General features: G+C 50.6%; 1 protein-coding gene across 1 annotated transcript in view; it reads right to left on the reverse strand.

Moving 5' to 3' along the window:
- The window catches only part of ADA (adenosine deaminase), a 64,450-nt gene that overhangs the window by 12,155 nt on the left and 38,962 nt on the right, over positions 1-13,333 (reverse strand). Inside the window, 7 exon segments of the mRNA XM_061549328.1 lie at positions 1,161-1,232; positions 1,989-2,113; positions 6,061-6,176; positions 7,808-7,836; positions 7,838-7,952; positions 9,005-9,127; positions 10,330-10,391. Of these exon segments, the coding sequence (XP_061405312.1) occupies positions 1,161-1,232; positions 1,989-2,113; positions 6,061-6,176; positions 7,808-7,836; positions 7,838-7,952; positions 9,005-9,127; positions 10,330-10,391 (642 nt within the window).

Genomic DNA, 13,333 nt, shown 5'->3' on the forward strand with positions numbered 1-13,333 from the left:
CGGGGTAAGCATTAACACTATGAGACCTCCTTTACCAGTGGCAAAATATAGTAGTAGGTTTTTACCCTTTAAACTTGTACAAAATTGACACCTTTATACAAGGCATCAATTTTGAGTTGTACGCCTTTTGGCGTCATCTGGTCCAACACCAATGGAGACGAGGCTCTAAGGAAAGCTGTTTCGGGTGTGGACCAATCAACTTCAAGGACAGTGCATATCATTACCATTATCAGAGTTGTTTCTTTTTGTTTGCATTTTGACTGCTTGTGTTGCGGTTATTGCAAACATGATACCTTGTATAAAGGTGTCAGTTTTGTACCAGTTTAAAGGGTAAAAACCTACTACTAATGTATTTATTTCTTGACCAGGACAGATATGAGGAGGACGTGTAAGTGTGATCCTGTCTATCGTCATGTATCGGACCATCAGGAGAAGGTGTATTCTCGGTTCTTTTGGTAAAAAGTCACGTAGATAGAAAATAACAATAATGAAATGAAATTAAAAAATAAATTGAAAATCATAAAAGCAAAAAACCCACGACGTTTCGTTGCGATCGAAACGTCGTGGGTTTTTCGCCTTAATTATTTTCAATTCATTTTTATTTTTAAATTTTTATTTAATTACGTCATTTTTATTTTCGATCTCTACGCGACTTTACCGAAAGAACCAAGAACATGAATTTCTGCAGTCAGGAAAGTGTCAAGTCAGGAGAAGGTAACCATTTACACCATTGGAACCTCATTTGCCAGTGAAAAATATGATAATTGTATTTTTACCCTTCTATCTGGCAACAAAACTGACACCTTTTTTACAAGGAGTCATGTTTACATAGACCACAATACCTGCAGTCATAATGCAAACAAAAAACACAACTCTGATCATGTGCGCCTTTTGGCGTCATCTGGTCCAACCCATGTGAGACTAGGCTCAAGGAAAGCTGTCTCGGGTGTGGACCAATCAACTTCAAGGACAGTGCACATTATCAGAGTTATGTTTTTTGTTTGCATTATGACTGCAGGTATTGTGGTCTATGTAAACATGACTCCTTGTAAAAAAGGTGTCAGTTTTGTTGCCAGATAGAAGGGTAAAAACACAATTATCAGGAGAAGGTGTTATCCTTCTTCACCCCCCTCCTCCTCCTCACCCCGCACCCCCCTCACCTCCTCGACGACCTTCGATGACCCCACCTCTCCAGCGTGGACCGTGCGGTGAACGCCGCCCCTCACCGCCTCCTGGTGACACCGACAACAAGGACGACAAAGTACGGGTCCACCCCTCCATCCCACCGTGTAGCCTGCGTCGGCTGTAGAGGCAAGTGCAGTGAGCTGCACCACCGCTCCCCGCAAATTACACCACATCCGTGGGGTGTGTCGGGGTGTGTCGGGGGTGTGTCGGGGTGTGTGCGGGTGTGTCGGGGGTGTGTGCGGGTGTGTCGGGGGTGTGTGGGGGTGTGTGGGAGTGTGTGGGGGTGTGTGGGGGTGTGTGAGGGTTTGTGGGGGTGTGTGGGGGTGTGTAGGGGGTGTGTGGGGGTGTGTCGGGGGTGTGTGGGGGTGTGTGGGGGTGTGTGGGGGGGGGTGTGGGGGTGTGTGGGGGTGTGTGTGGGGGGGTGTCCTCCGAGTGTAGTGGGTTGGTGTGGTGCACCCAGCTACATTCGCTCAGTGTGAGATGTGGGTGGTGTGGGTGGCGTGGGTGGTGTGTGATGGCTGTGGGTGGTGTGAGTGACTTCGGTGGTGTGAGGGGTGTGGGTGCTGTGGGTGACTTGGGTGGTGTGGGTAGGTGACTTGAGTGGTGTGGGTGGGTGACTTGGGTGGTGTGTGAGGGGTGTGGGTGCTGTGGGTGACTTGGGTGGTGTGGGCGGTGTGGGTAGGTGACTTGAGTGGTGTGGGTGGGTGACTTGGGTGGTGTGTGAGGGGTGTGGGTGGCGTGGGTGATGTGGGTGACTTGGGTGGTGTGGGTGGTGTGTGTGGTGTGGGTGGTGCGCCGCCCACCAGGAAGGTTGTGCGGTGGGGGCCCCCGGCCTCGGCCACCAGGGACTCGTCCCCCGCCAGGTCGATGGCCACCACCCCGTGGTCCCTGTACTTGAGGCACAGCCTCAGCACCTCCGGCGACCAGTCTAGCCACACACGCACACACAGACAAAGGTCCCCCGTGTAGCCTCGGCAGCCTGTTGGGGCAAGTGCCCGCTAGCGAGTAGCAAGCGCCAGTCCCGGATTATCCCAGCAGCACAAGTAGCTACATGTGTAGTAGCTACTACACGTGTAGTAGCTACATGTGTAGTGGTGATACGCGCTGGGATTAGGGATCGTATGCCAGCGCGTAATGATTGGCTGTGTAGGTGGTGACGCGCGCTGACGGTGGAGGATCAGGGGTCAGCGCGGGGTCGTGGGTTACGGGGTACTGATTGGCTGTGGGCCGGTGACGCGCTGAGAGGGAGTGATCGGGTGGCAGCGCGGTGTGATTGGTGGAGTAGTGTTAACACGCGCTGGGGAAAACGGATCGTAGAGAGAGTGCGTCGTGATTGGATCACTAAGGAACGATGCTCACGTCGACGTCCGCATCAGCTCCGTCTCTCGTGAGCAGGGGCTATAAAAGGGAATGCACACAGGCGTAAGAGCAGTATGTAACCAGCGAAGAATGAAGATGGGGATGTAGACCTAGGGCCCTGCGGTACCTAGTCCCGCTGTCCTAACGGGACCGGGACTCTGTGTAACCCAGAGGCGAGTGTAGTGTGTGTAGCCATAGGCATAAGGTCTACACGAGCCGAATGCATTGTGTGTAGCCAGGGGCATAGGGTCTACACGAGTCGAGTGTATTGTGTAGCCAGAGGCATAGGGTCTACACGAGTCAAGTGTAGCGTGTGTAGCCAGAGGCATAGAGTTTACACGAGATTAGTGGAGTGTGTAGCCGGAAGAAGGGAGACCACACGTTGTATTGTGACACGTAAAGATTTAATAAAAGTGTGTTACCCGTCAAGAAGTTCCCGCCGTCAATTACAATACTTCACATGTGTAGTAGCTACTACATGTGTAGTAGCTACTACACATGTAGTAGCTGCTACATGTGTAGTAACTACATGTGTAGTAGCTGCACGTGTAGTAGCTGCACGTGTAGTAGCTGCATGTGTAGTAGCTGCTGCATGTGTAGTAGCTGCTGCATGTGTAGTAGCTACTGCACGTGTAGCTGCTACATGTGTAGTAACTACATGTGTAGTAGCTGCACGTGTAGTAGCTGCATGTGTAGTAGCTGCTGCATGTGTAGTAGCTGCTGCATGTGTAGTAGCTGCTGCATGTGTAGTAGCTACACGTGTAGTAGCTACATGTGTAGTAGCTACACGTGTAGTAGCTACTGCATGTATAGTAGCTACTACACGTGTAGTAGCTGCACGTGTAGTAGCTGCATGTGTAGCAGCTGCACGTGTAGTAGCTGCACGTTTCAGTAGCTACTACACGTGTAGTAGCTACTACACGTGTAGTAGCTACTGCATGTATAGTAGCTACTGCATGTATAGTAGCTACTGCATGTATAGTAGCTGCACGTGTAGTAGCTGCACGTGTAGTAGCTACTACACATGTGTAGTAGCTACTACACATGTAGTAGCTACTACACACGTGTAGCTGCTACATGTGTAGTAGCTGCACGTGTAGTAGCTGCGCGTGTAGTAGCTGCGTGTGTAGTAGCTGCTGCATGTGTAGTAGCTACACGTGTAGTAGCTACATGTGTAGTAGCTACACGTGTAGTAGCTACTGCATGTATAGTAGCTACTACACGTGTAGTAGCTGCACGTGTAGTAGCTGCATGTGTAGCAGCTGCACGTGTAGTAGCTGCACGTGTAGTAGCTGCACGTTTCAGTAGCTACTACACGTGTAGTAGCTACTACACGTGTAGTAGCTACTGCATGTATAGTAGCTACTGCATGTATAGTAGCTACTACACGTGTAGTAGCTGCACGTGTAGTAGCTGCACGTGTAGTAGCTGCACGTGTAGTAGCTACTACGTGTAGTAGCTACTGCATGTATAGTAGCTACTGCATGTATAGTAGCTGCACGTGTAGTAGCTACTACACATGTGTAGTAGCTACTACGCATGTGTAGTAGCTACTACACATGTAGTAGCTACTACACGTGTACTACACGTGTACACGTGTAGTAGCTACTGCACGTATAGTAGCTACTACACGTGTAGTAGCTACTACACGTGTAGTAGCTACTACACGTGTAGTAGCTACTACATCTGTAGTAGCTACGGGCCCCACACTTTCAAGGGCTCCGCGCTAAATGCTTTCAAGCTATCAATTCCTGTTCATGATTCTGCACTTGCTCTATTACTCTAGTACTAGACTGCCTTCAACGTTTATGAACGACTGGGTGTTTAAGGTTAGCGATTTGTCGTATTGTCTGGCTGTATAGCAAATGAAAAAATACAATTTACTATGCGAGTATAAAAATTGTGTTTGGATAGTTACGTCTTTTTAGGGCCCCGTTATATCATATGCTACAGACCGCGCCCTTGGCTTCATCCGGCACTGTACCGTGTGTACTGTCTGTACTGTGTGTACTGTGTGTGTGTACTGTGTGTGTGTATCGTATGTACTGTGTACTGTGTGTGGGTATCGTGTGTACTGTGTGTGTGTATTGTGTGTACTGTGTGTGTACTGTGTGTGTGTGTCGTGTGTACTGTGTGCACTGTGTGTACTGTGTGTGTATCGTGTGTACCGTGTACTGTGTGTATATCGTGTGTACTGTGTGTGTGTCGTATGTACTGTGTGTACTGTGTGTGTATCGTGTGTACTGTGTACTGTGTGTGTGTATCGTGTGTACTGTGTGTGTGCACTGTGTGTACTGTGTGTGTATCGTGTGTACTGTGTACTGTGTGTGTATCGTGTGTACTGTGTACTGTGTGTACTGTGTGTGTACCGTGTGTACTGTGTGTGTATCGTGTGTACTGTGTGTGTAACGTGTGTACTGTGTGTGTGTACTGTGTGTACTGTGTGTGTGTACTGTGTGTACTGTGTGTGTGTGTACTGTGTGTGTACCGTGTGTACTGTGTGTACTGTGTGTGTGTATCCTGTGTACTGTGTGTACTGTGTGTGTGTGTCGTGTGTACTGTGTGTGTGTACTGTGTGTACTGTGTGTGTGTACTGTGTGTACTGTGTGTGTATCGTGTGTACTGTGTGTGTGTACTGTGTGTACTGTGTGTGTATCGTGTGTACTGTGTACTGTGTGTGTGTATCGGGTGTACTGTGTACTGTGTGTGTACCGTGTGTACTGTGTGTGTATCGTGTGTACTGTGTGTGTATCGTGTGTACTGTGTGTGTGTACTGTGTGTACTGTGTGTGTGTACTGTGTGTACTGTGTGTGTGTGTACTGTGTGTGTACCGTGTGTACTGTGTGTACTGTGTGTGTGTATCGTGTGTACTGTGTGTGTGTGTGTATCGTGTGTACTGTGTGTGTGTACTGTGTGTACTGTGTGTGTGTACTGTGTGTACTGTGTGTGTGTATCGTGTGTACTGTGTGTGTGTACTGTGTGTGTACTGTGTGTGTGTACTGTGTGTGAGTACTGTGTGTGTGTACTGTGTGTACTGTGTGTGTGTACCGGGCATGTGCCGCATGCAGCACAGGATGGAGCGCACCGTGTGTACTGTGTGTGTACTGTGTGTGTACTGTGTGTGTGTACTGTGTGTGTACTGTGTGTGTGTACTGTGTGTGTGTACTGTGTGTGTACTGTGTGTGTGTACTGTGTGTGTACTGTGTGTGTGTACTGTGTGTGTACTGTGTGTGTACTGTGTGTGTGTACTGTGTGTGTACTGTGTATGTACTGTGTGTGTGTACCGGGCATGTGCCGCATGCAGCACAGGATGGAGCGCACCGTGTGTACTGTGTGTGTGTGTACTGTGTGTGTACTGTGTGTGTGTACTGTGTGTGTACTGTGTATGTACTGTGTGTGTGTACCGGGCATGTGCCGCATGCAGCACAGGATGGAGCGCACCGTGTGTACTGTGTGTGTACTGTGTGTACTGTGTGTGTGTACTGTGTGTGTACTGTGTGTACTGTGTGTGTGTACCGGGCATGTGCCGCATGCAGCACAGGATGGAGCGCACCGTGATGCCAAACTCCGTCTCGCCCTGGCGGAAGCCCTGGTTCACCAGCGACACCACCTCGTCCGGCGTGACGTCACCGCTGGGAGGCAAGGCACAGCCATCGTCATCGTCGTCATCATCGTCGTCGTCATCACCACCGTCGTCATCGCTATCGTCATCGCTATCGTCATCGCTATCGTCATCATCATCACTACCATCATCGTCATCGTCATCACCACCATCGTCATCGTCGTCGTCATCACCATCGTCATCACCGCCATGTTCGTCGTCATCATCGTCGTCACCACCATCGTCACCGCCATCGTCGTCGTCATCACCACCATCATCATCATCGTCGTCATCACCACCATCGTCGTCGTCATCACCACCATCGTCATCGCTATCGTCATCATCGTCATCGCTATCGTCATCATCGTCATCACCACCATCATCATCATCATCGTCGTCATCACCACCATCGTCATCGCTATCGTCATCATCGTCATCACCACCATCATCGCCACCATCGTCATCATCACTAATTTCATCATCGTCATCACTACACCATCGTCATAGTCATCGCCATCGTCATCACCACCACCATCATCACTATTACCATCATCATCATCACCACCATCGTCATCACTGACACCATCACTGACACCGTCGCCACCATCGTCATCACCATCGCCGTTCGAGTGCCGTGCCGTCTCGCCAGTGATTACAACAACAACGACAGCAGCAGCAGCCAGCCAGCATCATCAGGCGGACAGCCGCAGAGTTAATTGATTTTTTTGACCCTTCTATCTGGCAACAAAACTGACACCTTTTTTTTACAGAGAGTCATGTTTGCATAGAACACAATACCTGCAGTCATAATGCAAACAAAAAACATAACTCTGATAATGTGCACTGTCCTTGAAGTTGATTGGTCCGCACCCGAGACAGCTTTCGTTAGAGCCTAGTCTCACATGGGTTGGACTCTAACGAAAGCTGTCTCGGGTGTGGACCAATCAACTTCAAGGACAGTGCATACATTATCAGAGTTATGTTTTTTGTTTGCATTACGACTGTAGGTATTGTGGTCTATGTAAACATGACTCCTTGTAAAAAAAAGGTGTCAGTTTTGTTGCCAGATAGAAGGGTAACAAAAACAATTATCATATTTTGACTGGCAAATGAGGTTCCAATGGAGCCGCAGAGTTGTGGAGGTCTCCCTCCTCCCCGTTCAGGTCCTCAACAGAGACGGGGGACAAACGCGAGGCGATGCTCACGTGACCTCACCCACAAGTTCATGTTCCTGTATTAGGTGTAGCCCTGTGAGCCATTCGGCTCTTGAATCGGGTGCAACCGCAACAAACAAAAAAACAAAAACATGAACAAAAAACATCTTGTAGTGAATATGTGACTCAGTGCAAACAGAAAATCCAAGAAAAGACAGCAAAACATTGCAGAAAAAAACACCGTACACCAACGCTGTGTGCAAAAATCCCAGTGGGATGCAAGTCAAACAACAACAACCACAAGACAACTTAGATTAAGGCCATCAGTCTAACTCTGTACTACAACAAACAAACGTGGCCAAACCAATACACTTTTCGAAATCACCAAAATAAAGCCATGAAAGCAATGATAAAGCGATCATAGGAACTCCGGCGCGGCTCACGTCGGCCTGCGCAAGCCGCCCACAAACCAACGGCGACGAAGAAGCCCCCGGGGCAATCAAGCTACCTGCGCTGCCCCCAGGGCACGGGCGTCACGTCGGCAGTTGGCGAGCAGCTGGGGGCTGTAGCGAGCCTCCAGGTAGACGACGCCCTGCGCAGCCTTGTCCGCCACCAGCTCGTACGCCACGCGGCGGATCGCCTCCCGGTCCCCACTGCCAACGGTGTGGGGAGGGGGGGGGGGGGCAGGAGAGAGACGGGGGGGGGGAAGGGGGGGGTCAGGGGGGGGGAATGGAGGGTCAGGGGGTGCAGGAGAGACGGGGGGTGGTGGGAAAGGGGGGGGGCAGGAGAGAGAGACGAGGGGTGGGAAGGGGGGGGTCAGGGGGGGGGGGCAGGAGAGAGACGGGGGGGGGCAGGGGGGGGCAGGGGGGCAGGAGAGAGAGACGGGGGGTGATGGGAAGGGGGAGCAGGGGAGGGCAGGAGAGAGACGGGGGGGGGGCAGGGGGGCAGGAGAGAGAGACGGGGGGTGATGGGAAGGGGGAGCAGGGGAGGGCAGGAGAGAGACGGGGGGGTGCAAGAGTTGGTGAGCGGTGCAGGGGGGGGGGGGTCTTATAATACGGCGTCTGAGTGTGTGTGTGTAAGTGTGTGAGTGTGTGAGTGTGTGTGTGAGTAAGTGAGTGTGTGAGTGAGTGAGTGTGTGAGTGTGTGTGAGTGTGTGTGAGTGTGTGTGAGTGAGTGTGTGTGAGTGTGTGTGAGTGTGTGCGTTTGACCACAAACAATAATTTCTGCCCCCCCCCCCTCATTTCAGCCCCCTGTCCCCTCCTCCATCTACTGGCGCTGCGTGTATGTGCGCGGGTGTGTGCGTGTGTGCGTGCGTGTGTGCGTGCGCGTGTGTGTGTGCGTGTGTGCGTGTGTGTGCGTGTGCGTGTGCGCGTGTGTGCGTGTGTGTGTGTGCGTGTATGTGCGCGTGTGCGTGTATGTGCGTGTGTGCGTGTGTGCGCGTGCGCGTGTGTGTGTGCGCGTGCGCGTGTGTGTGTGCGTGTGTGCGTGTGTGTGCACGCGTGTGTGTGCGTGTGTGTGCGCGGGTGCGTGTGTGCGTGCGTGTGCGTGTGCATGCGTGCGCGTGCGTGCGCGTGCGTGTGTGCGCGCGTGTGCGTGCGCGTGTGTGCGCGTGCGTGTGTGCGCGCGTGTGCGTGCACGTGCGTGCGCGTGCGTGTGTGCGCGCGTGTGCGTGCGCGTGTGCGTGCGTGCGTGCGAGAGTGCTCACGCGATGGCCGGCATGTAGAGGGCGAAGTACTCGAGGAACTTGGTGAGCGACGAGGGCTCCCCGTAGCTCAAGCAGCCGTGGAGCTCCCGCTCCGTGTCCGCCGGCAGCTTGACGCCGCGCTTCCTGTGCACAGCGCCACGCGGGGAGGGAGTCAAACTCGTCCCGCGCGAACCCTCCGCTTCATCCTCGCAGCGGCGATAGCAGCGGCAGCGGCTGTCGGCTAGCGCCGCCGTCGAACGAGCGCGGTGGTCGCCGCATCGTGTGCGGCGCTTCCGCGGCCGTCTGGAACGCTCTCTTCCTTGCGGTATGACGAAGAAGCCGCTGGGAGCTGTGCAACTTTTAAATCATCATCGACATTGACAAACTCGTTTCTTTGCTTGTTGTTGTGTTTAGTTTGTTGGCCTTGCCCCGCACACCTCCCGATTAGCACGGTTGGCTACGTACGGTGCGAAAGAAGTTCGACACACGTACAGCAGCACTCCTTGGTCCACACGCAAGTCTGACTCTGCTGCTGACGAGACACTGAATGTGGAAACCGCTCCAGAGTTTGTTTGTGTTGGACCACTGGTCCAGTGGAGAGAGGACGATTTGTGAATTGTCCAGTGGAGAGATGCGGATTTATGAATGAGACCATCCGCTTGTCTATATCGTCGCCCCTCGGTTCGCTGTGACCAAAGACAAAGATCCCCCATATAGCCTTCATAGACTGTTGGGGCAAGTGCTGTTGGCAAGTAGCACCGATGAAGGCCGGCACTGCACACGAGGTTGTGGCTGAGTCGACCTAGGGGATCCCCAAGAGCAGTTCTAATAAATTCGCTGTCACTCTTATTGGTCATGAGTGGGAACAGAACTCGGGACGCCGGGTTCGTCGTGCAGTGCGCTCACCGCTGAGACACAACTACACTCCAGCACTGCGTATGGGGCATGTGTATACATTTACGAGTTTTAAAATGCGTGACTATTTTTGTAAGGTTTAAGCGGTACCCGTTTTATTGCCTCGTGGTGACGGTGATGATGAAAATGATGACGGTGATGATGATAATGTTGATAAGAATGATGATGGTGGTGAAGATGATGATGATGATACCAACGATGATGTTGGTAATGATGATGATGGTGAAGATGATGGTGGTGATAACTATGATGGCTGTGATGATGATTTTGATGTTGATGGCAACGATGGTGGTGGTGATGATGATGATTACAATAAATGATGATGGTAAAAATTATGATGATCACGATTCTGATGGCGATGATTACGATGATGATTGTGACGGTGATGACGGCGATGAAGGGTGAGGATGATGATAATGATGTTTACTCACTTGGCGAATTCCAGAATGGTAGAGGGTCGAATAGCTCCATCCAAATGGATGTGAAGTTCAACCTGCGATGGGGGTGATGAGGAGGTGGGGGAGAGACAGAAGAGGAGATTTGTCAAAAAAAACATCTTCAGCCAAACGATTGCTCAACAACCCCCTGGGACCCAATCATCACTCCACGTGTTTCCACGCAGGGAAGGCAAAGACAAAGATCCCCCGTGTAGCCTCAACAGACTGTTGGGGAAAGTGCTGTGAGTGAGCGCCTACAAAGGCCGGAACGGTACACGAGGGGGTGGGTGGCCAGCACCACGCCCGACCGCCTTTGTCTCTCCAGTGGCGATATTTACACACTGCACCAGGTAGTCATTAAAGGCCGAGTCGATCTAGGGGAGGCCCAAGACCGGTTAAAATATTCGTAACCGGTGTTGGCCACGAGCGGCTATTTTTTTCGCGAAAAGCACTTGCCCCTTCAGCCTGTGCAAGGCTATACGGGGGATCTTTGTCTCTGTGCGTGTGTTGATAGGTGGGGAACAGTAGAGTAGTAGGTCACCGTGCTGCGCTACGAACCCGGCGACCCGAGTTCGATTTCCGTTCGCGGCCAACACCCGGTAACGATTATTGAACCGGTCCTGGGCCTCCCCTAGGTCGACTCAGCCTGAAATGAGTACCTGGTGCGTTGTGTAAACATCGCCACTGGGGAGACAAAGGCGGCCGGGCGTGGTGTTGGCCACCCAACCCCCTCGTGTGCCGTGTCGGCCTTCATAGGTGCTCGCTAACAGCACTTGACCCTTCAGCCTGTTCAAGGCTATACGGGATGTCTTTGTCTTTATCTTTGTAGATAGGGTGCGAGTATTCGTGTTACCCTCCTTGTCTCTCTCAGTGACCCTTGGTCTGGGGTACTAAGGGTCAGTCAGGGTGTGGGTAGACCCTTACCCCTCCCCTCACCACCACGCACCCTTGGCACATTCCGTGTTACACACAAAGGCAACATTATGGCCTAATTATGCCCCCCCCCCCCCCCACTTAATATTTATCAGCAAATCAACCGGGTTGCTAAACCACACAACGTAGGGGTGGACGTCACGGGCACAGCTGTCAACCCATCACGGTCCACCCCGTATTCCTGTACAGGGAAATTGTTGAGTTTTCAGGTCCATACGGCGTTAGAGCCGTTTCAATAGGGCAATAAAAAATAATCGTGTTTTGTCCATTTTGTTTGTGTTTCTCGCTTGCGATGGGACTTTGTAGGATGAACGTTGTGATTTATAAGTGGGCACGGGGTGACCAATACGGTCTGAATTGGTCTGTAATAAGGTAGGGGGGCACTGATAAGGGGTTGACAGCGATGTAAGATAGGGATAGTGCTATGGCTAGTGCTATGGATAGTGCTATGGATAGTGCTATGGATAGTGATAGGGATAGTGCTATGGATAGTGCTATGGATAGTGATAGGGATAGTGCTATGGATAGTGCTATGGATAGTGATAGGGATAGTGCTATGGATAGTGCTAGGGATAGTGCTAGGGATAGTGCTATGGATAGTGATAGGGATAGTGATAGGGATAGGGATAGTGCTATGGATAGTGATAGGGATAGTGATAGGGATAGTGATAGGGATAGTGCTATGGATAGTGATAGGGATAGTGCTATGGATAGTGCTATGGATAGTACTATGGATAGTGATAGGGATAGTGCTATGGATAGTACTATGGATAGTGATAGGGATAGTGCTAGGGATAGTGATATGGATAATGCTAGTGATAGGGATAATGCTAGTGATAGGGATAGTGCTATGGATAGTGATAGGGATAGTGCTATGGATAGTGATAGGGATAGTGATAGGGATAGTGATAGGGATAGTGCTAGGGATAGTGCTATGGATAGTGATAGGGATAGTGATAGGGATAGTGATTGGGATAGTGCTATGGATAGTGATAGGGATAGTGATAGGGATAGTGATAGGGATAGTGCTATGGATAGTGATAGGGATAGTGATAGGGATAGTGATAGGGATAGTGATAGGGATAGTACTATGGATAGTGATAGGGATAGTGCTATGGATAGTGCTCGGGATAGTGCTATGGATAGTGCTATGGATAGTGCTATGGATAGTGATAGGGATAATGCTAGGGATAGGGATAGTGATAGGGATAGTGCTATGGATAGTGCTAGGGATAGTGATATGGATAGTGCTCGGGATAGTGCTATGGATAGTGCTATGGATAGTGCTAGGGATAGTGCTATGGATAGTGCTATGGATAGTACTATGGATAGTGATAGGGATAGTGCTATGGATAGTACTATGGATAGTGATAGGGATAGTGCTAGGGATAGTGATATGGATAATGCTAGTGATAGGGATAATGCTAGTGATAGGGATAGTGCTATGGATAGTGATAGGGATAGTGCTATGGATAGTGATAGGGATAGTGATAGGGATAGTGATAGGGATAGTGCTAGGGATAGTGCTATGGATAGTGATAGGGATAGTGATAGGGATAGTGATTGGGATAGTGCTATGGATAGTGATAGGGATAGTGATAGGGATAGTGATAGTGCTATGGATAGTGATAGGGATAGTGATAGGGATAGTGATAGGGATAGTGATAGGGATAGTACTATGGATAGTGATAGGGATAGTGCTATGGATAGTGCTCGGGATAGTGCTATGGATAGTGCTATGGATAGTGCTATGGATAGTGATAGGGATAATGCTAGGGATAGGGATAGTGATAGGGATAGTGCTATGGATAGTGCTAGGGATAGTGATATGGATAGTGCTCGGGATAGTGCTATGGATAGTGCTATGGATAGTGCTAGGGATAGTGCTATGGATAGTGCTATGGATAGTGCTATGGATAGTGCTATGGATAGTGCTAGGGATAGTGCTATGGATAGTGCTAGAGATAGTGCTATGGATAGTGCTAGGGATAGTGCTATGGATAGTGCTAGGGATAGTGCTATGGATAGTGCTAGGGATAGTGCTATGGATAGTGCTATGGATAGT

Source organism: Lethenteron reissneri, chromosome 10 (genome assembly GCF_015708825.2).
Source record: "Lethenteron reissneri isolate LAM-NWPU_2019-01 chromosome 10, ASM1570882v1, whole genome shotgun sequence".
Taxonomy (NCBI): domain Eukaryota; kingdom Metazoa; phylum Chordata; class Hyperoartia; order Petromyzontiformes; family Petromyzontidae; genus Lethenteron; species Lethenteron reissneri.